General features: G+C 38.5%; 1 protein-coding gene across 2 annotated transcripts in view; it reads left to right on the top strand.

The window, feature by feature from the left end:
* CNST (consortin, connexin sorting protein) overlaps positions 1 to 22,455 on the top strand; it is a 77,926-nt gene extending 55,471 nt beyond the window's left edge. The window contains exons 9-11 of one of the 2 annotated variants that reach the window (XM_081039029.1): positions 5,523 to 6,400; positions 16,153 to 16,288; positions 19,167 to 22,455. In XM_081039029.1, coding sequence (XP_080895155.1) covers positions 5,523 to 6,400; positions 16,153 to 16,288; positions 19,167 to 19,372 — 1,220 coding nt within the window. In that variant the 3' untranslated portion in view covers positions 19,373 to 22,455. The remainder of the gene's footprint in view (positions 1 to 5,522; positions 6,401 to 16,152; positions 16,289 to 19,166) is intronic. The other variant, XM_081039028.1, reaches the window with a different exon arrangement.
* The last annotated feature ends 883 nt before the right edge of the window (positions 22,456 to 23,338 follow it).

Genomic DNA, 23,338 nt, shown 5'->3' with positions numbered 1-23,338 from the left:
TATTTTAAGGTGTTTATTTTTCCTCATGTATTGTTTTAGTACTAATTTACATTCCTGGGCTTTATGTTTCTGATATTAAACAGGCAGCATCCAGTGTTTTAACACTGGACTGAGTTGCCCAAAGCATAAGATGATGATGAGCATGCCTGCAATTTAATTTTCTTTCTTCTCTTTATAAAGTCCTTTTTCCCCCCTAACTCTCACTTTTTCCCCTTTATTCTTATGAGGCAAATTTAAGATGTTACCGTAGGTCAATCCTACTATATTCTATTCTTCCTTTTCTGGTCATTTTTATATTGGAAATCAGAGTAAAATGAGCTTCATAAAAATCTTAAGGGAGGGAAAAAGTCACAAAATGGCCACCTAGCTTGGGCATGGGTGTATCTCCACGTGACGTTCTCACATTGAGAAGAGGGCTATGGGCTGATTGATTACATTTGGCGCTTAGCGTTGGCTGCTGTCTAGCGTGAGCTTGGCTCTACTTCTGCCTTGACCTCTGCTACAAAATATGTGGTACAGGTGGGGAAACTGAGACCTCATTTACGTCACTTGATTGATCCTTTGAGTCACAACTAGAATCTGGGTCTTCTGGTCTCTAACTGAATGCAGCACGCTTCTCCTTAGTAAATTGTGTGGATTATCAAAGATTTCCATAGTGCTGACATCTCACTAATAACCGTCTTATGGGGAGGGTGTGGACTAAATCCTGGGGCAAGAAATCTTGCCAAGTCTGATAAAACAGTATCTTTAAAAGAAAATGTCAAATCTCCCAGAATTAGTCTCCTCAGAGTGGTTATTCTGTGAATAAATACGTACTTAGAAATGTAAAAATATGAGAAAAAGAAATATGAAAATATTACTTGTGTTTAATACGTTGCTCATGTTTTCCCTCATATTCCTCATTTCTAATAATGTATGACATGTAGTACAAGCTAGACTTTCCTTTCCTGTTCTTTCTCTCTCTACATTCCTTGATCCTAAGCTCCTTCTATAATATGCTACTTGGTATTTTTTGTGTGATGGTTAAAGACGTTGTTTCTGGAGCCAAAATTAATCTGGTTTAAATTCTGTCTCAACCACTTAAAGCTGTGTGACCTGAGGCAAGTTACCTAACTTCTCTGAGCCTCCCTTACAGAGCTCCAAGATTAGCAAGATTCTTGTGGGGATTATATTAGTAATTTCATGTTAAAAGTTTAGAACAGTACCTGGCCCAAGGTAAGAACTCAATATATGTTCAGTGCTCTCATTACTTCTCTTCTTCTGCCCATGTTATCATGACCCCGTAATACTAGCATTCTATCAGTGTTCTCTACATATAATTCATTTCCACTTTTCTAATTAAGCTCCCATTATTAAAGTCTTCCAGTAATTTACATAGTATTTTATATTTTCAAAATACTTTAATGTATATTATTTCATATGTTCCTCTTAACAACCAGTGTAAGGTAGTGTGAATCATTTGAAGTAATTCAAGGAAGCTAACTGACTTATCCAGGAACAGAACTAATTAGAACTCAAAGCCAAACTTTAGTTCTCTGATCCTGAAGTTCACACATTTTTATTAATTTGTATTTTTATTTATTTATAAGTAATATTTAACATGTAAAAATAATGTCATACAGATACATTATAACAAACGATCACACAGTGAAGACCTATGAACCCAAGACCCAACTAAGGACTAAATTATTGTCACTTGTGTCGCTTGCTTCCACTCCACCACGCAGTAACCATTGTCCTAAGTTTTATATTTATCATTCCCTTCCCATTTTTTATCAACTTTATTGACATACAATTTCCATACAGTAAAATATGCCCATTTTAAGTGTGTAATTAGATGAGTCTTGACAAATGAATACACTCATGTAACCACTATCCCTGTCAAGATAGAGAACATTCATCACTCCAGAATCTTCCTCCCGATCCCACTTACAGCCAGTCCTTCCCACGTCCAGCCCCAGGCCACCCAGTGCCTTTCTGTCATAGATGAGTTTTCCCGGTTTTAGAATTTAATGTAAATAGGATTGCTCAGCATGTTTTTGAGAGGCATCCATATGATGGTGTGTATCATTAGTTCATTCCTTTTCGTTGCTGAGCTGTATTCCATTTTTTTACCGTACCGCACTTTGTTTACCTATTCGCATTTTGATAGACATTTGGATTGACTCCAGTTTGGGGATATCATGAATACACCTGCTACTGTGTTTCCCTGAAAATCAGACCTAGCCGGACAGTCAGCTCTAAGGCGTCTTTTGGAGCAAATATTAATATAAGATCCGATCTCATTTTACTATAATATAAGACCAGGTCTTATATAATATAATAATTATATAATATAATATATAAGTAATATAATGTAATTAATATAATGTAATTAATATAATGTAATATAATATAATATAAAACTGGGTCTTACCATGTTTCCATGAAAATAAGACCTAGCCCAACGATCAGCTCTAAGGTGTCTTTTGGAGCAAAATTTAATATAAGACCGGGCCTTATTTTGATATAGGACCAGGAATAATATAATATGTAATATATAATATACAGTATATAACACAATACCAAGTCTTCTATTTATTTTTGCTCCAAAAGATGCATTAGAGCTGATGGTCTGGCTAGGTCTTATTTTGGGGGAAAACATGGTATATTAATTTTTGCTCCAAAAGTCACATTAGAGCCGATTGGCTAGGTCTTATTTTCAACGAAACAAAGTAGGAAGGCATTTTGTGTATGTATGTTTTCATTTCTCTTGGGTAAATAATTGAGGGTGGAATTGCTGTGTCATAGGGAATATTCATATCTAACTTTATAAGAAATTGCCAAACAGTTCTTTACTGTGGTTGTACCATTTTATGCCCCATCAGCAATATATGAGAATTCCAGTTGCTTCAGATCCTTGCTGACATTTAATGTTGTCAGTCTCTTTTAGTTATTTTAGCACTTATGAAATAGTATGTCCGTTGTGTTTTTAACTTGCTTTTTCCTGATGACTGGGTATGTACATTTTTAGTTTTGAATTAACTTCTGTAGAAGATGTATTAATTTATACCGTTATCAACATTTCAGACTTAAAGTTTAAGTGTGGTTTTTAGTCTGCTAAAATAAGTATTTATTGTGAAAATTTCCTTTTGAAGCTTGATACTACTCATATATTTGTACTTAATATTAATTTATGAGATATTCAGAAATTATAAGAAATAAGTGTTAATGCATGAATTCTTTAGTCCCATATCATGAATTGTGCAGGGGATTTTCCCCTAAATAGAACATGGGGGGATAGAGAAGAAAAAGTAACTCAAAGGCATGTACATTTCTGAAGAGTATGTGTTATAACTAAGGTTAAGTCTAACTTCTCATTTTAGAACTACCTCTTTAATTCAGTGTTTACTAAGTATCTGTTATGCACTTGGCTCTTATTCCATTTTTATTTCATCAGAGGAGTGTTATTTTTAATATGTGTGAAGTTAATGCAATAGAAAGTAACACACATCACTAGAGTTTGGGGTTCAGGAGAGCCAATTAACAGAAATTTTTGTTACTATTAACAGAAGCCTTAACGAGAATAAGTTTTATATTATAATACATAGTTGTAGAAAATTCAGAAAATATTTTTGGTTAAACATAGTAGACCAAACATTTACCTCCACTTTTTCCTGGAACACCATTAAAACCTCAGCAAGGGATTCTTAAAAGGCAGAAACCCACAAGGACAGACCTGGCAAGGAAACAGCAACAGATGTGACATCCAGAAAAATTTGGAAGCTGGAACGCAGATGGATGGGTGGCAACTGGCTTAGCACACCAGAGAAAGCCGAAATCTAAGTGTCTACAGGGAAAATGTTGGCTCCTGCACTGGAAAGGTTTGGGAATTGGAGGCCCAGAGGGTATGTCTAAAGTCAAGGACATAAGGTTGGACTAGAAAGGAGATTGGAATAGTATTCAGGAGGGCTTTATATTCCCTCTCTACCAAGCAGGAGGCTGAAGGTTTATTTTTTAGAGAACATGAGCTAGAGGAATTGTGGACTAGAACTGGCACAACTGAAGAAAGAAGTATTATATAGAAAATGAGGATTGAATGAAAATATTATGGACTGAATGGTGAGACGTGAGCCTGCTCTGCCTTTAGCTTCTAGAACTGCGGCATCTACGTCTCTTTCTTTCTCTTTGGGAAACCAGCTACGGGTCTCAAACCTCCAGATACCACATTAAAGGCCTTTTAACAAAAAGGCTGAGCGCCTCTTTGTCCCACACTGAGAATGACTCCTGGAGAAGGCTTGCTTTTCACCACAGAGCTGCGTGTTTCCTCATTTAAGAAAACCTCAGGTAAAAAAGATGCAGACCAAATCAGACACACACACCAGGAGAAATTCAAAGGAAACAGTGCAGAGGACAGATGAAAACTTTTTAGAAATTAATGAATATTATCCCAGAGCTTAGAGAAAATATGTGTATGAAAAGAAGACTAAGACGCTGATAAAGGCACATTCAGAACATTAAAGCAAAAGTTCACAGAAATTAAAAAATGGGATGGCCAAAATAAAACAATAATTAGAATAATTGAAAGATAAAATAGAGTCAGTCTCCCAACAAGATGAAAAGGTATAGATGGTCAGTCCATGAGCCCCAAGAAAATTCCCCAGAATTGATAGTCCTGAGTTTCCAGATTGAAAGTCCCACCAGGTACCCAACACAAAGAATGAGAAACTTGAAGTTTCAGGACACCAGATGAAAAGAAAAGAATTTAAGTCTTCCACGAAGAAACTGTAGGTTACAAGGAGTTGGTGTTCAGAATGGTAAGAGACTCTACATCCCTACTGGGAGTTAGACACAATACAGCAGTGCCTTCAAAATTGTGAGAGCAAAAGGATTTCTAACCTAGAAAACCATACTTGATTTTTAGGGGTGAAGGAATAAAGACTTTCAGATGTGAACAATCTTAAAAAGTTCACTTTCCATGTACCTTCTCTTTAAAAGTGTTCCACCAAGAGAGAATAACCAAAGAGGAAACCTGGGGTTCAGAAAACAAGGTTTCCAAACATAGGCAAAGGGAATTCCTAGGCTCATCGGAAAGGAACATTCTAGGACAATATCTGTGTAGCAGGCCTGGAGAGCTCAAGAAGGGCATGTTTTCAAATGGATAAATTATCTGTTGGTGCATATGCCATATTTGTACATCAGCCAGTTTAGAGATACATAAGCAGAGATATTTTTTAATGAAGTAATAAGTGAACTGTCAGCACCAAGGACAATAAAGTGTAAGTGAGAAAGGAAAATGTCTCAGTAATAGTGTAGGTCAGTGTGAATAATATTTACAAAGCCAGAGTAAGGTAAACATTTGCATATTGAATTACCCCAGAAGTGTGTTGCATTGTAATTGGCAGCTAGAGGAGGAGAAATAATGCATCATTTCAGAGGGTTAGGTTATTGTGTCACACACATTATTCTTGTGTCCTTTCCACTCCCTCCTGTACAAAGTGTTGTTCTGAATCTTAAAACAACTTGTTTTTCTTTGTCTTCAGAGAGCGAAACTTGTCTTGGCCTGGAACCAAGTAAAGAGGAGATTCCAGAGAGCAATCCCTGCTGTAATCAGATGGCCGGCCAGGCCGACCCCCAGAGCCTTCTGGTAACTGCAAGGAGGGGCCACACGGCGGAGCCACTCGGCAGCGCAGAAGCCACCAGGGAGCTCCACGCCCAGCCCTCCGAGGCAGCGGGGAGCAGCAGGTCTGGGGAGCCACACTCAGCCGAGAATGCTTGTGAGGGAGGCGGCTGCCTGCAGCTGGCTCACACAGGGGTCTGCCAAGGTGTGACCGAATTAGAGGGCGCTGCACAAGACCCTGAGGTGTTTCCCAGCGAGTCAACGACTGAGCCGTTGATTTTACCGGGCCCTGATCATATACCTCCTGCCTTGATTTCTGAGGGTAAATGTTCACAGACTCAAAGACAGGAACTCCAGTTGCCACTTCAGGATGCTGTCGAGGCGTTGCCCACAGACCAACTTGAGAACAATGAATTAGATGAGCTGCAGCAACCTGATCTCACGAGCACTGATGGAAAATCACCGCAGGGGCAGACTGACCCCAAGGGCTCTGCGAGTGTACTTTGTGAAAATAATAAAGTCTCTGACTTAAGTGCAGCGCTTCCAGAGGTGTCTATGGCCCCAGAGGAAAAGGGAGGTAAGGAGGAACGCGTCAATAAAGAAACAGAAGACTATTTGCACAGCCTTTTAGAAGGGTGCTTAAAAGATACTGAAGAGTCCCTTTCATGTGAAGAGGAAGACTCAGATCTCCTTCAGGATTTTTCTCCTGATGAAGCATCCTATACTCTCCAGGAGAACCTGCCTTCCGATGACAGCTGTCTCTCTCTCGATGATCTTGCAAAAAGGATAGAGATTGCAGAGGTAAATTTGAGATTTGATATAAGTACTATTAAGAGTAAAATGGGGGGAAAAGCACATGTACAAGTATGTTAAGTGTCGCCTTGTTTTTATAAATTTTCCCTGGTCTCAAACATGAGGGAAAATTTTAATGTATATTTTTAATCATTAGTAGTTTTATTTATTTTTATTATTGTGTTTATGCTTCCAGAAGTTATATTGCATGCCTCCAGGTACAGTTTGTGTTGTGAACACTAATTTTTATATTCCTGTGGCTTTCATTTGGAAGTCTTAGGGGTTACGATGAAGACAAGATTAGTCACATTCTTATAAGGAAATCTCATTTTTCTTCTCATACATCTAGAAGATAAAATATAATATATACTCTCTGTTTCTTCCTCTTAATATATTTTTAATTCTTTAAAACAGTATAACAGAAAGAAGGAAACATTTTAAAATACAATAAGACTAAGAGATACTGGGTGGATTTTTTAAGCCATTAAATTGTGTATGGGGGGATTCTCTTTCTCACAGTATTAATTTATAAGCTCTAGATTTGAACAAACAATACTTACTACTTCATTAAAACAAACATAAATAATTCAAAGTTTCTGTAATCAGTAATGAGGCTAACAAAAACCAAAAAAAGAAAAAAGTGAGGAGGAGATGATCAAGATGACCATTCTCCTTTGTTTGATAATACATTTTTTTAAAGTTCTGTAAGAAAAGATAAAAGCCGTACCAAAACGATAGCCCCTCAGGGAGGCAGCCTGATATAGTAGAAGGAGCAGGGTCTGGTAGCCTTAGTTCAAATACGGACCCCACCAGTTGCCAGCCTTATGGAGTTACTATTTACCTCTCAGTCTGTTTCCTGTGTTCTCCTCTGAAAATTAGGATATCAACTACCCTTCTTCTTTATCTTACTTTTTTTCCAAGTTAGCTTTTAAGTCCTATTTATACCCAATGTTTTCCGATTCTGTAAAATCACTGAAAAAAACTTCAAGTGGAAAGTGGAAAAGTAACAAAGCCAAAGTAGCCAAAAAAAATAAACATAAAAATTGAACCCTGTGAAAGCTTTCTAAGATAATTGTAACTGTTGGATTACTAGTTTCCTTTATTGAAGGAACTGACTTATAGTCAACTGTCCATCAACCATGACTTTTCTTCTTAATTTTTTCTTAAGATTATTTAATAGTGCTTAATAAGTGCAGAGTTTCTGTTTGGGGTAATGAACGTTCTAGAAATAGATATAGGTAATGATAGTACAGCACTCTGAATGTAATTAATGCCACTGAATGGTACATTTAAGAATGGTTGAAGTGGCAGTTTTGTTATATATACTTTACCACAACTTTTAAAAATAGTGCAAAATTGAAATAAATAAAGCTAATAATACAGCACTGCACCCAGTGTGTGTCCCCTTGTTCATTTTTACCAGACCTCTGGTGCAGGAAGTTATTGAAACCAGAGCCACACTCGTATTCAAATCTAGCTGTAATACGAAAAGGATTACCATTATCAGACTGCTTCATTTTCACACCAGTAATTCAGTTGACTTTATGGGGGAAAAACCATGGTCTAGTTTTAGCTTTTTAAGTGCAAATCGTGAAGATACATCAGAGTGCTGCTGTTGAGTCTCCTTGTCTTACAGAACATTTCATGGTGAGGCATTACTGTTGAACTAATGCTGTGCTACAACTAAATGGAATATCCCTTCCTCAAACTCATAATTTCACTTTTTCATACTAGATAACACCTCGTGGTGGAAACTATGTTTTAAAGTTGTCTTTTCTGTGAAGGTACTTTTTATAGGTGATAGTCCCCTTTCCTACAATTGTATTAGTCTGTTTAGCTGTGCTGTTTTAAGAACCCCCAAAAGCTACATTAAGATTTACAAAATTAATTTACGTTCCTATAATAATGCTAAACAGACTGTTTCTGAATACTTCCCTCTCCATCCTGAGAAATATATTTATACCTTAAGACTAAGGTGTGGGCTAAGGAAAATGTCCAGGTAACCAACTGCAGGCTTGCTTGTGTGAACCTTTTTTTTTTTTAATGCAAACATTGTTTCCTGCCTTCTGGAGGGACCCCCCCCCCCATGTCAGGTGCTGAGGACACAGGGAGGGATCTGAATAAGTTCCTGGCCTCTGGGGGCATTCTGCTGCCACACCACTCGTTTTACTGGAATTGTTTTTGATGTCAGAACCCAACCCCCCTTTACCCAGGAACCTGGTAATGCCGATAAATCGTTGACTTGCTGGGTTCTAGAACCTGGATGGGTTGCATTGTCTTCTTTTTAAACCCTTTAGCTGTTCCTAGCATCAAAACCTGAGAGAAGAAATATGCTATACAAATTCAAAGTGTCCATCATGTAATTCAGCGAGCCCCTTGTGAGCAGATTCTAGCCACATGATATGCCATGTGGAGATAAACCATTCATTCTCTTCATTAATGTATACACGTGTAATCTATTTGCAGACATGTCATGTTCAGGAAACTATATTATATGCTTCAGGTTCAAGTAATTTTTCCATTTTTAGAAATAATTTATAGTGTAATAGCTGAGGAGGTAGCCACTTTATTACTGCTTGGGTCTTTAGAAAGCTTTGAATCTGAAAGAGGGCAAAATATGTTCCCTGCCATCAGTCTAAATTGGCAACATTTATTTGGATGTATCTTCAGGTCTCCCTCTTTCACAGGAAACAAAATAGGGGAGGACGTAACCCAGAACTTTCTGATGGGGAAAGATGACAACCCAGAATCGCTGTTCGGTTTGTCTTCAAAGAAGCTGTCCAATTCGAAGTGACTTCTGTGGAGTCTTTGTCTCTATCTCTTAGCAAAATCTCTGAGATCGGGGAAGTTAAGTTACGTTAAGACCTGCCACCTTGGGATGCCCTTACCAAGATGGGAGGCTAGGACTAAACAGTAGTGTTTTATAGCATCCTGTAAACAGCTATTCTGTGAATGTCAGACCAAGGACGGTCGTAGAAACAGCAGTCATGGCTGTTCTGCCCAGAATGGCTCTTTAGCGGGGAGCCAAAGTCCATTTTCCAATACAGGAAATGCAGTCTTCCAGTAACACAACAGGGTTCATGGAAAACAGTTGACCCGAGATTTATGTAAGTGTCTAAAGAGCCCCATAGGATAATCCACGGGTTAGCTATCTTTTCTTTGTGCCAAATGGTCTCATCTTTGCCTTTCTTTATCCTGCCCTCTCAATTTCCTAATTAATTAAAGCTTCTCTGGACTGTCATGTCTCTTGCACCCAGTTCCTTTTCCATTTTAAATATTCTATTAATTTACACCTTCACTGCCTCTTCCTGGACTTTTGCAACAGCTGCCTAATAAGTTTTCCCATCGTCATATAATCTTCTCCGCCCTCCAAATGGTCTTCCATTAGCACTGGATAAACTTGGGATCTCAAACTGATAGCCAAAGGGGCCATTCGGGTAATAAAAGTGAGATGACCTTGCTGTAGAGGGATAAGGAGAAGGTCCCCATTGCCGTGTCTAGAGGTACTCAGCATTTTACAACACTACAGACGAAAGCAAACACATAGACTGTTAGTTTAAACTTCTGCTATAAAATATTTCTTGCCTTCGCAATCTCTTCCCGTGACTCTTTTTGGCTCCAGGGTAAAGGCTGTATTATGGCTTGGTATTCAGGACCCTTGGTAATCTGGCCCACTCACCGTTCCAACCTCATCTCCTACGCTTCTTCCTTTGTTCTCAGCCTGTGCTGTAGTCAGACTGGCTTCCTTGCCATCCCCCAAATACGCCTTGCATATTATCTCTTCTGATCTTTAGCATCTCTGTTACTCCGCTCTGGAGTGAGGAACCTCCTTTGCACACATTTATTTCTTCCAATCCTGCAGATCTAGGTGGTGCCTTTTCAGCATGTAGAGTGCCAAATGCAGTGCCTGGCTCATGGTCAATATCTAGTAAATGCTAACTGCTGCCATTATTCTTTTGTCGCTGAAGTCTGTGACGTTTATTCCTCTCAGACTGCTCCTCTGAACTTCAAATGAGGGAGGGGCTTGAGCATCATTCCTCCCACAGTCCTCTAGCTGTAACCTTCCCTTGTTATGATAGGGCGCGCACGAGCACACACACACATGCTTTCTGCACTAAATTGCAAACTCCTTACACGTAGAGGTCCAGTTGAATACAGTTTTGTAGTCTCTATAAAGCCAACACAAACTATACAGCCACCTCTACACAGTAAGACTTTTTTTTCTTTTTACTGAGTTGACTTTGAAAAATAAATTACCTTTAAGGACAGATTTAGTTTTTTATTATTTAAGGGGAAAAGCTGTGTTACCCAAATAAGTAGAGGTTAGGTGCTGTCTCTGTGCACACTGCTCATCGGTATGTTCACGTACTCATTGGCATGTTTACCAAGCACCTGCTATAGTCTGAAAGCTGGGGAGACACTAGTGAACACAGATCAAGTCTCTGTTCTCGTGAGGCTCGTGCTCTAGTGGGACAGACACATAATGAACAAGCTCACGTGAAAACAAGCAGAATGGTTCAGAGATTGGTAAAGCTGTGAAGACCCCTCAGGGAGGGGATGTAGAGAGACTGAACGGGTGGGTGGGGTGGAGGAACAGGCTCCTTTGGCCAGGGTGTCGGGGACGGCAGTGGGAAGGCCAGCGGGATGCCCAGCACAGAGGGAACGTTCCACAGTGAAGAAGGGGGAGGTCCAGGAGGAAAAGGCAAGCTGGAGCGACTTCCTATAAGGCCTAGTTAGAGCAGGCTGAGGAACTGGAATGATATTCACACTGTGCTGGAAAGCCATGAGGCTGAGCGGATGTGACCTGATTCGCTTCCTGGCTGCTCTGTGGAGACTGGAATGTAGGGAGGAAGGGGCCACAGAGAGGAGGCCAGTCAGGTATTGCAGTTATTCGGGTGAGAAGCAGTGAAGGAAAGCATGCAGATAGTAGTAAATCTTCCTATTTACACACTTTACTGGGGGTTAAAAAGTGGAACAGTATCTTCACATTCTTACCATTTCTTTTCCTATTTTATACTTATTAGCTTGTCCTTTTAAGCAAACCAAAACAAATTACAAAACCACGAGGTAGTGCCTAATCTAGAAACTTCAATACATTATAAAAGTCCTATTTTTATGTTTAAAATATCTTTTTTGCTTTTTAAATGAATCTTATAAAATTTCAGCATTAGCGTACTTCATCATCATTTGTTTTTGTGGGTTTTTTTTTTTTTCTTTTTCACTCTCTCCATATCTCAGCGTTCTAAGAGGCAGCACTGTGGAGATCCACCATCATCTTCTTTCTGGAAGATGGCTTTCCTCCATATGTGCCTCTGCCTGCTCCAGCTGTGACTTGTTCTATTAATTTGCTGTACTGGTAGCCATGACATTAATCCCCTTCCAGAGTACGTGAATGACACAAAAGATATTTCGTCTAACCATCTCCTCCCCCATGACTCTCATTGACAGATTTAGCCATTAGTTTAAGTGTCTTTTAGTTGAGGTGATGTGTAAGATAAGGATTTGTTGCTAGAGATGTATACTACTTTGAAAAGACAAAAGAAACTTATTAGGTTTAATATAACATGACACTAAGCAAAAATTTTTTATTAAATTTATTGGGGTGGCATTGGTTAATGAGATCATGTAAGTTTCAAGTATACAATATTATAATACATCATCTGAATATCACCTAAAGTTTAGTCTCTTTCCATCTCCATATATTTGACCCCATTTTACCCTCGTGTCCCTCCCTTAACCCCATTCCCCTCTGGTACCCACTATCCTGTTGTCTGTGTCAGTGAGTTTTTTTGTTTGTTCGTTTTGTTCTTTCATTTGTTGCTTTCTGTTTTACATCCCACATATGGGTTAAATCATATGATTCTGTCCTTTTCCATCACAGATGAAATACTGCCATTTGCAACCACATGGATGGCTCTTGAGAGTATCATGCTGAGCGAAATAAGTCAGAATAAGCAAAATATTAATAGTCGTAGAAAATAAGATCTTTTCACATTAGGGAAATGGCAGGAGATTTAATCTTGAGTTCATATTCAAGCTCTGCCAGTAACTGGTGCTGCAAGTTTAAGCATGTTATTTAAGCTCTCTAAGCTCGCCTTCTTCATCTGTAAAATGGATGATGCCTCTGTAAGAGACTCATCAAGGGTAAATATGACATTATGTAAATGTCTTTACCGAAAGTATATAGATTCACTAAGTTATGGTTTTTATTATGGAACCCAAATCTAAAGGAGCAGGCAGCAAACATCAGCTGGTTTTTCAGTGAAGAACAGTAGTGGTGAATTTGACACGTGCTTTTCCAGAATGAGATTGCTGGCTCTTACACCGTGTGTAATATGCTACTATGATTTATGAATGTTCATTCTCAGGTTAGTTGGAAACCAAGCATGTGTTCATGTTCAAAATCTACCCGCCTTGAGGTTCTGGATTGAGAAAAGCCTACATCATTCAAAGAATATTATTTGGTATCTATTTTCTTTAATTTTGTGAGGAGGCAGTTCTAACAATCAGACCTCTGAATGTTTTCCTTGTCACAATAGGATTTACTGTAGAATTGCAAAATAATTTTGTTTTTACAACTAGTTCATTCTTAAATTGCTATTTAAGATGATTGTTGGTGTTTGAGAAAAAGGGCAGAAGAACTGATTATTTGCAAACAGGACTAGGCCGGGTGGATGTTTTGTTGTTGTTGAATTCTGCCCTTTTCATAGAGTGCCACCAGTAACAATTACATTAATTATAGCTTAGACATTCTTTTATTTAGTTCATGATACAAGGGCTTGGTATATTTTGTTTGGTAGCAAAGGAATTCGGTAATTGAAGTGGGAAACCAAATTCAGTTTTTAAATCTATTTTGCTTTTGATATTTTAACATTCTTAACATTTAACATCAACATTACGGTTAAAAGGGGGGGAATAGAAATGTTTTTTTAGAGTAGTTTGGAGGAGACACATTTCTATGTGCCCTAAATTAACTCCCCAACCTACTCTGAAACACTCAGCAGTCTTTTGAGTGACATCCCAAACTAAGACTGTGACCTTGTTTGGGCTTACTTCCCTTCTACTGTAGAATTAAGGACAACTCTACCAAAGGCATTTCTTAAACTCTTTCTGTTTGACTGCCTTGGTGTGGTAAAGAGGAATTTCTGTCCTGGGAGTAAGTGCTAAGGCCTCTGTCCAAAACTCTTGCCAGAACGAAAAGGCCCTTTCCACTTGTCTTCTAAGAGTTTCTGCCTTGGCTTGCATCTCCTATGGGTAAGCTTGGTCATCCCTCTTCTCCATCTATAGACTATAGGACCAGAGGGCAGTTAGAAAAGAAACTGAGAAACCTGGAAAAAGATCCCTGAGCAAGACTGAAAGGAAATAATGGAAAGGAGAATACTTTACTTCAGACGCTGAGGCAGGACCTGATGAAACAAAAGGTTTTGGTGGGAGATAAAGAAGAAAACAGAGGGCATGGTTAGATTATTAGCCAAGCATTAAGGGTTGGTGGGAGAGGATGTCAAAATGTTGGCCCATCCCACCTAACTAATTTCTTGTATTCTTTGTCCCTCTTTCAAAAACTTGCCAAAGTTTATTGCCACCATATCAAATAAAGTGGGGCCACTTGGGAAAGCCTGTATCCCTTAACTGCATAACACTGAGCGCCAAACACCCCAGATTAGGCCAAGCAGGAGCTAAGGTAGGGGCCTCACAGCTGCTGCGCTAGAACTGGCTTTAGGTCTTGGAAGCACATTCTGTATCTTTCTAGATGATTTCCAAAGCTGTTCTCAGTCTTTCGACATCCATTTATTCATGTTTGCAATGTCTTTTGATTTAAGAGTTGGGTCTGTCAGGGTAGATTCAAAGTTCATATCACCAAGATACACAGTTGACAGTAATGCCACTCTGGAGCTTATCCTCGGAGCTATTCTTAATAGGATTATTTATTCTAAGTAGTTAAAGCAATTTGAAAATAGCTGTGGTATGTGAATTCACTGTTGGTAAATGTACAACGTTATTTTATGGAGAAAATAGTTTATGAAAACCTCATTTTTTTGTATTTGCTAAAAATAAAATATATCTATAGTAATAGTATATTCAGTAAATTAAGTTTGATTTTCCATCTCTTGCTCTTAAGGAAGTTATTAGGAATTCTTTTCTTCTCAGTTTCAGCAGGATGCTTGTAAAATCATTTTTGTTTGGTGTGTGAAGGGGATTTTTAATGTTGCTTTTTAAAGCAAGATTTGAAAGGCTGTCCCTTTGCATATTTGTACTTTCCATTTTAATGTCACTAAAGTATTTTAGTTTTTTTAGAAGAACCTCATCTGAAATACATTTTTCCTATAAAAAGAATAAATTGCTACCATATTGATTTTTTTTCCTGAGATAATGGTTTCTATGATTAAGGAAGACCAGTAGAAACTCTATGGAGTTGTTTGGCCCTAAAAGCCTTGAGTTATAAAAGGAACTAATAGCGTCTGTAATATTTATACATAGCACATTATCAGAGATAAGCTAACTGGCTGGAACTGGAAATTATATTAAGAATTTTTTGCCATTGATCAGCTAAATGACCTTACAAGCAGTCCTCAGCTGACAGTGATCTGATAGCAGCCAGTCACTGACACCTACAGTGTTAGGCCCACAATGCCCACCTGTGTCATCACCTACAGCTTGTCCAGGCCAGCAACACACAGATTAACTTCTATGAATCAGCTGCGTAGGGGTCCCTTTGACAGGGCTCCTGCTTCCCAGCCTGGCTCTAACAACGGATCCTCTTCACTTTCTCCCTATACCTGGGAATCTTAAACTCCGAAATGGCAAGAGCTTTTGGTTTTGTCTTTGTTCCTAAATAAGGGGTGGGGCGGAGGCAAGAGAGAGGGGTCCTAAGTGAGAACCAGAGGGTAGCATAGGAAGGGCAGGAGGTGGGGTACTGAAGAGATACTAGACAGCAAACTGTTTCTAGGAAGGGCCAAATAGTAAGTATTTTAGACTTTATGGTCTGTTGCAAATCTTCAGTTCTGCCATTGTAGCCCCAAAGCTGCTATATACGCAATATGTAGATGAATGGGCTGTGTTCCAATTAAATTTTATTTACAAAAATAGGCAGAGGACCTTCGGTCTACTGACCATGGTCTGCCAACCTCTGCAAACCACCAAGGAATATGAGCCTTCTAGACTGGCTCTGAGAGAGATTCCAGAGGAGAAGTCCTGAAAATATTCTGAGCAGTAGAACATTCTTTAATAAATGCATAGTTTCTCAGAGAAACTGCGGACAACACTCATTTTGATGTTACAAGTTGGTATCAAATGTATTTTGAGTCTGACATGTTCATTTCTTTAAAATTCTTGGTGAATGAAAAAAGCAGTGGTAGATTGTCAGCCTCTGTTGTAAAGCAAAACTCAGCACTAATAATTAAGACTCTCGCAGATTACTTAACAGGGAAGTGGGGCTAAAAGAAGAGTAATTACGGGAGGCCTGATTTCTGGTCCATGGCACGCTGCGTCATGCTGTGTCAATGTGCGTGGCCATGGAGTCAGGTCAGGGTTTTAGAAACTCAGAGTTTTAGACGTGTGTATTTGGCAGTCACCTGCACAGAAGTGAAAGAATTATTCTGTTAAATTTTGATGACTGTGATTTTTTTAACAGGAATTGAACAAACCTATAATAGAAATTCAACTCCCCATTGAGTTGAATTCTCCTTGTTACTATTATGTGTAAGGTATCATTTGATGTTTCCCACTATAATTTAACAAATGGTTCTTTTCATCTCTGACAGGTTGCTCCTGCTGAAGGGTTGGTCTCTATATTAAAGAAGAGGAACGATACTGGAGGAGATCACCCTGCCCAGATCCAACAGAAACCATCTAAGCGAAGAGTACGATTCCAAGAAATAGACGATACCTTAGATCAAGGTAAAGAAACTGCTCATGACTGACTCTCAGTATTTGCTGAATGAATGAATGAATGAATGTATGACGACGCAGGATTTGTAAAAGAATATGTGCATTTACTTGCTTTATCTTCTATAAAGAAACAGAGAATTGAACTATCCTCGGTTCTTACATATTTCCTAAGCATTTCGTTTGCTCAAATAAGTGAGCAAGTTGCAAAACACAGCTTTTATGGCCTCCTATCGCACAGATAAGTCCTCAGTGTTCAAAGCTCATTGCAATTTCCTTTTGAGTTTTTTTGTTTGGTTTGGTTTGATTTGGTTTGGTTTGGTTTTGTTTTTAGGGTGTTTTTAGTGAGTCCTATTTTTGTCTTTTCAGCGGTAGTTCATACTCCTGTTTTATGTGTGGAAAATAATTATGAATTACAAGTGCATCCTCTTCAGTGATTTCTTTCTGACTCCGTAGTAAGACGTGTATCTTAAGAGCAGCAATTTGACACTCTTGCTGTGGTTTGACTTTCTCCTCCTGGGCCTCTGTTTAATTAAAGCGGTTGCTAGGTTTACCTAAGGCCTAGGTAAATAAGGGTGAGTGGAAATAGAGCCAAGAACCTATCAGTATGCTTCCCATGCTTATAGAACTGCATTGTTCAAATAACAGTGTAAACATGTAGATAGGCTTTCTAAGTATGACATAAAGTGTAGAGGTTTCCAAATTGTCACAATTACAAAGCTGGTAGGAGCCTTGGAAATAATCTTTTCCCACTCCTCCTTTTACCTCTGTTCCTTGCTTGTAACTATCACAGTCTTCTCCGGATAAAGAGCTTAATTCTTTGTTTGCACTAATAGGCACTGGATTGTGCTTCCCAGGGGGAGCCCTGGGTTTAGAACTGAAAATCCTATTTCACTTAGTAGCCATCTCATCTTTAACCAATCACTTAACGTGTGCTCAATAGACACACATGCCTCGTGGCTTCCACAGCAAACAGCGCAGCTCTAAGCGGTTTCAACACATACAGATGAGACAAACAAAGTTGATGTTTTTAAATAAACTGTATTTAAATTTTTGTATATAAATATGTGATTATGAAGAAAAATATGGAAAGCTGCATACACTAGATTGTTAACATAGATAAGGGAGTGATAGGGAATCAGTGCCATAAAAAAGGAAAGATGGTGAAAATACTAAACTGACATAAAAAACTCCAAAAGACGCAACATGAATATGATCATATTTATTCATTTGTATAAAAATATATTTGCATATATACATATAAACTATTAAAATCTATTAAACTATGAATTTACAAATCACAGAACAATAGGATTACATAACCATTTTTATATAAAAATCCTGAAACCATATGTGTTTGATAGGGACGGAAACACACCAAATTTAACAGTGTCTCTCTGGGGTGGGAGGGGAATATGATTGGGTAGAAGAAAAAGGGAGACTCTCTTAGATACTTGTGTTTGAATTTTCACAGGAAGAATATATTCACACATTTCTGTAAAATCTTCCAACTATAGTCTATTTGGCTTATATTAGGTTATATAAATTTTTTTTATCATCAAAGTAATATATGCTAGTCATGAGAAAACTCAAACAGTAATCAAATGAAAAAGTGTAGGTTCTTCAACCCTTCCTTGAGGGTTTCCCCCAAGTACTGATTGAAGGGTCTGTCTTAATATCTTTTCAAGACACATTCTGTATATACGAGTATGTATGTATATGTGTGTGTATACACCCTGACACATACACATGTCTTTTTTTTTTTTTACACAAATGGATTCATTACGGACTGTCAGTGTTACTTCTTTTTCGTTTAACCGTCAATCGTGGGCATTTTCCTATGAGAGAACATACTAAATTTACTTCATTCTGTTAAACAGTTGCATAGTATGCCATTATATGAATGTTCCATCATTATTTGACTATTCCATTGTACTGCAATAACTGAGTTATTCACAACTTTTTGTTATAGCAAGCTTTGCTGCAGTGAACATGCTTATGAATATGATATTGTGTGTTGTGTGAATCTGCGGGCTCATTCCTATAAGTGGATTTGCTGGGCTAAATGACAGGGACCAGTTTGACCTGAGGCAGTCCTGATTTACACCTGTTGTCGTAGCATTCTATTTAGTTAACACTTTCATTCTCAGAAGTGTCCCAGTCTGGAGGATAAATTAATTTAAAATTTTGATAGATACTGCTAAATTACCTTCCATGAAGGTTTTGATATACCCTCGTCATGCTGATGATAAAACTTTTTAGTCTTTCCCAAATATTTCTTATTTAACTGTGAATGATCATTAAGACTTTCTATATTTTTTCAATATAGAAAGACCTATGTGGACATTTGCATTGAAAACAAACCCGCCAGATTTATTAAGCAAAATAAAAAGAAATTACTGTTCCAGCTACAATTTCACTATTCCTCTAAGAAAATGAGAATAAAATGGAGAATCGTTAAGATACGAGAGTGATCCTACAGTCATTTTTTTATTTTAATATCAAATTTTAGTTTAATATCAAATTGACTTTGATCTAAGGTGGTCCCATGATGTGAACTCCAAAGATAATATAACAGTGAGGTTATAATTTATATTCTAAAACAATGCTATGAGCACATCAAAGAAGTACTGCCTTTCATCTTCTTTTTTTATGAAAGTGGTCATATTTGTTGTCTAAATGAGATTGTTTTAAATTCAGCACTGACAAACTCTCCAAACTCTAAAAAGTAGGTCCTTGTAGAACCATTCGGTTGGTGCACTAGCTTTCCGTCAATGACTCCTGTTCCTAGAGGACTAATATAGAAGCGCCTACTTATCTTCATCAGTGGGAAGACTGGGGATTCTAGGATTTGTGTCAATATAACTTTCCTCTGTTCTCCTGTTTGCAGATGAAGTTGGAGGTGGTTCCTGTATTTTATTGGTCTTGCTGTGCATAGCTACGGTTTTCCTTAGTGTTGGAGGAACTGCATTATACTGCACTTTTGGTGACATGGAGTCCCCTGTTTGTACGGACTTTGCAGACAACGTGGACTTCTATTACTCTAAGTTACTGCAGGGAATGGCAGAACTTAAACACTGGATCTACCTCTCCTAGCAGCATTCAAGAGGGACAGGCCTGCTGGCAGTGAGAATCAGAGTGAAACTCATAAACAGCTTTTATTTTAGTTGTATAATGGTTGTGTCCCGAAGGGAACAGCCCCAGTGAGGAACCACGGACATCGAACACAGCAACTTTAAATGGCAGTCCAGAGGAACTCTTAGAATAATCCATGCCATGAAGCAGATGTTGATCTGAACATTGTAGATGGAAGGAATGGTCTTTGGGGAGCGGGTCCATATCCACCTCGCTGCCTCTTACACTGCGCAAAATTAAACAGGGCAGTGTCGGAGCAGCGCCATTTTTAGCTTCCTTGGCAAGCTGACGGTGAAAGGACACTTTTGGTTCACACTTGTTTGTCCAAAGACATTGCTTCCAGCCATCACGCAATAAGTTTGTGTGTAAACCAAAAGGAGTTACCTATCGTTTCAGTGTCTTTTTTTTTAGTTAACCTTGGGAGACACATGATTCAGACTTTGTGTGTTATTTCCAGATTCTGTTCTCCATTTGTGAAACGGTTTGTGTGTGTGTGTGTGTGTGTGCATGTGTGTGAATGCACATGTGTTTTTAGACAGTTAACTACCCAACGCAGAATAACAAAAATTATTTTTATTCTTTTAACTTGACTATAGATGTGCAGGCACAAATCTTCAAAGAAGGCTTAACTGTGGAGCAGGTGAATGATAGACAGCTTGGCCCTGAAATGAGAAACCATGACAGATCTGGGACAAATAACTTGATTGACTAGCCAGAAATTAATCACAGGCCTGACGAGAGATAAAATTAAAGAGCTCCCTCTGAGTCTCAGGCAACCAGTGTCATCGTGAGTCAGTGCTTCCTGAAGCATGATGAACACTGGACTCAATTCAGCGAACACTTATTGAGCACCTATTATGTTCTGAGAATCTAAGAACACACATAAATATCAGTTCCTACTCTAGATGTTTTAATTTTGGTCTTATGTAAAAAAGAAAAAAACACGAATACTTTGGCAAATGAAATTAAATCATCATATATGATTCAGTGTTAACAGATCATGCATTCAGATGTTCGAAGGTACGTTCATATCATGGACTGATTTAGACCTATTATGGGTCATTGAGCGAAAATTCATTCATGTCTTAAATAGGCAAATGTCTGTTTTTGTTTAAATCTGTCAGTTAGGTGGCATTTCCTCTTCTAAGGCCTAACATCTAGGAAGCCTTGCTTTCACTTTTTATATCATAGGCAGCATTTAAAAAAAAAAAAAAACACGTGAATTATAGTTCTTTTAACAAGTGATCATTATTTCGTGTTTTTCTGTTAGGATCGTTTTAAAGAAAAAGGGAGAAATTACTTTCTCTTGTTACTGGCTGGTACAGTGCCTCTTTGTGTTGCTGCTTATTTATTTAGATTATATGAATTTTAAAGGGCTTTTATATAAGTTGAAAGGTGTCGTTGAGCATGCATTCGGTTATCCCAGTGTAGATATTTAATTACCATGTACTTCGTATTCTATTGATTTGTCTATAATTTCAGTTCTTGTGTTTTTAGGTTTGTTTATTTTTAAACTGATGTTTTATTTTCACTTATAATACTGTTTGACTTGTTTCTATCATGTCACCATAAACTAATATTTTCAAGGATTATAGATCAAAGATATTTATTTAGAAGTGTACAAATACTGAAATTTAAATTCCTTACACTTAAGGCTGATTTTATTAGAAGATTATTTTAATGTTCTATTATAAATTTTAAGAATTTGTATTCAAATTGTATGTAAAATATGTAAAATGTCAACGGTACTATCTTATGTGGTTCTATAAAAGACATTCACAAACTCCACTGTGAGGGCATGCCCACCACAGGTAACCCTCTTCTGTTTTACCCTCTTGATTTGGTGATGCTGATTTTTGCCAGTTTTATGGTCAAGATAAGTCAAAACTTCCCTCCTGTTCTCTTTTAGGTCACTTTCGAAGCCCTAAATAACCTGTAGTGTCACATTTCTCTAACGGCCACCAGGGCCATTATTTCTGAAACTGAAGATTTCCTAGGGAACTTCACACTGAGATGAAAGGGGTGAGATAATGCCTGGGTCTTCAAGGGCCCAGTTGAGTCTCAGGAGAATCATGTGTGTTCTCACCACTTCCCAGGGAGGGTGAGGGGAATTCAGGAGCATATTGATGTCTTGACTTAAAATAGGTATGAAAATCTCAACTAGAAAAGTTAGGGCAACTTAAAAAAAAAAATGTAATCATCGTTTATTGCATGAATTGGAGTTATTACATCTGGTAAAGAAAGAATTGTTATCTCACGCATAAAAATTCGTGCAGTTTTACTATACTGTAATTCTTTCTGTCATTCGAAAGTACTGACAACTGTTTGTAACTAATCTTCCATAAGAACTGTATTTGAGGGTAACAGACCAAGCTTGGAATTTAAAGTCTACACCAACAAAGTGTCTCAGAGAGTTTATTTGAACCTAGGGTGCTGAGAGAAAAAATTGCTTTACAGTGAAAGTAAAATACCTTCGGAAGCTGGTCTGGCCCCACAAGCAGATGGCTCTCTATTTGGGGAAGTCTAATAGGTACCTTGGTAAAGGCTCCCTCTGTTCCTAAAACACCTCCCCTACCTGCCTGACACAGGAACTGGCAATTTGCTCTAAAAATTCCTTTAGATTTAAAAATCAGAATCCTCTGGGAGGTTTATTGAACTGTGAATTTATGTATTCTGCCGAGAGGATTGGAAATTTGAAGGTAGGCCTTATTTTGAAAGGACAGGCGTAGATTGGGTCTTGCTGGAGTGGTAGGAGGATGGGAGATGGGAGGATGGAGAAGCGGTAGGTACTGAGAAGTGAGAAGGAAAGTAAGAAGAGAACAAAGAGATCCTTTAGCTATTAACCTGTTTTGCCGAAGCTGACTTTGTGGCATCTACTCCAAATCCAGGGACAGTGAATTTTTTGTGTTCCCACTGACATGACCCATACAACTGTTCATTTCTGTGGGCTCAATGAATATTAATATTAGTCCGTCCTTGTATACTTTTTTCTGCAGTGTAATAGTGTTTTCATATTTATTTGATGCTTAAATCAGTAAACACACATTCCCTCAAGTCCGGATCTTTTAGCTCCCAGATACGGTAGTATACTTTCCAGTCTAACATGTTGCCTCCATCCTCAAAAAGAGTAGAAGTGATCTAGTGTTCATGGCACAAATTCTAGTGCTGTCTGCTATTTTTTTCTTTTTTTTAAGATTTTATTGGGGAAGGGGAACAGGATTTTCAAGTCAAGTTGTTGTCCTTTCAGTCTTAGTTGTGGAGGGTGCAGCTCAGCTCCAGGTTCAGTTGCCGTTTCTAGTTGCAGGGGGCGCAGCCCACCATCCCTTGTGGGAGTCGAACCCGCAACCGTGGTTGAGAGGACGCACTCCAACCAACTGAGCCATCCAGGAGCTCAGCGGCAGCTCAGCTCAAGGTGCTGTGTTCAATCTTAGTTGCAGGGGGCGCTGCCCACCATCCCTTGTGGGACTCGAGGAATTGAACTGGCAACCTTGTGGTTGAGAACCCACTGGCCCATGGGGGAATCAAACCGGCAGCCTTTGGAGTTAGGAGCATGGAGCTTTAACCGACTGAGCCACCAGGCCGGCCTGCTGTCTGCTATTTTAACGACCTCAAAGATATATGTTATTGAGCCTCATGTACTAACCCTGTCAAAGTTACAGTGAGGTAAAACTTTCCTTCAGGACTTCTAGTACAATTTAAATCTTCCTGAATTTAGGCTGTGAGAGAAAAAGTATGCTAACCAAAGCGCATCTTTTCTCCCTGGTTCTAAGAGTTACTCCAGAATTCAACTTTTTGTCTGCTGCCCTGAGGTCCATTCAGAACAATGATCAGTGTTTGTCTCTGTCAGCACTTTGACCAATGTTTGAATGCTTGCAGCGTGCCTAGCACTGAGCTGGGTTCCGGGGACCCAGAAACAAGAAACGGTAC

This window comes from Rhinolophus hipposideros, assembly GCF_964194185.1.
Source record: "Rhinolophus hipposideros genome assembly, chromosome: 26".
In the NCBI taxonomy this organism is placed as follows: Eukaryota; Metazoa; Chordata; class Mammalia; order Chiroptera; family Rhinolophidae; genus Rhinolophus; species Rhinolophus hipposideros.
Note: the sequence above shows the minus strand (reverse complement) of the source record. Positions and strands in the feature narration are given on the sequence as shown.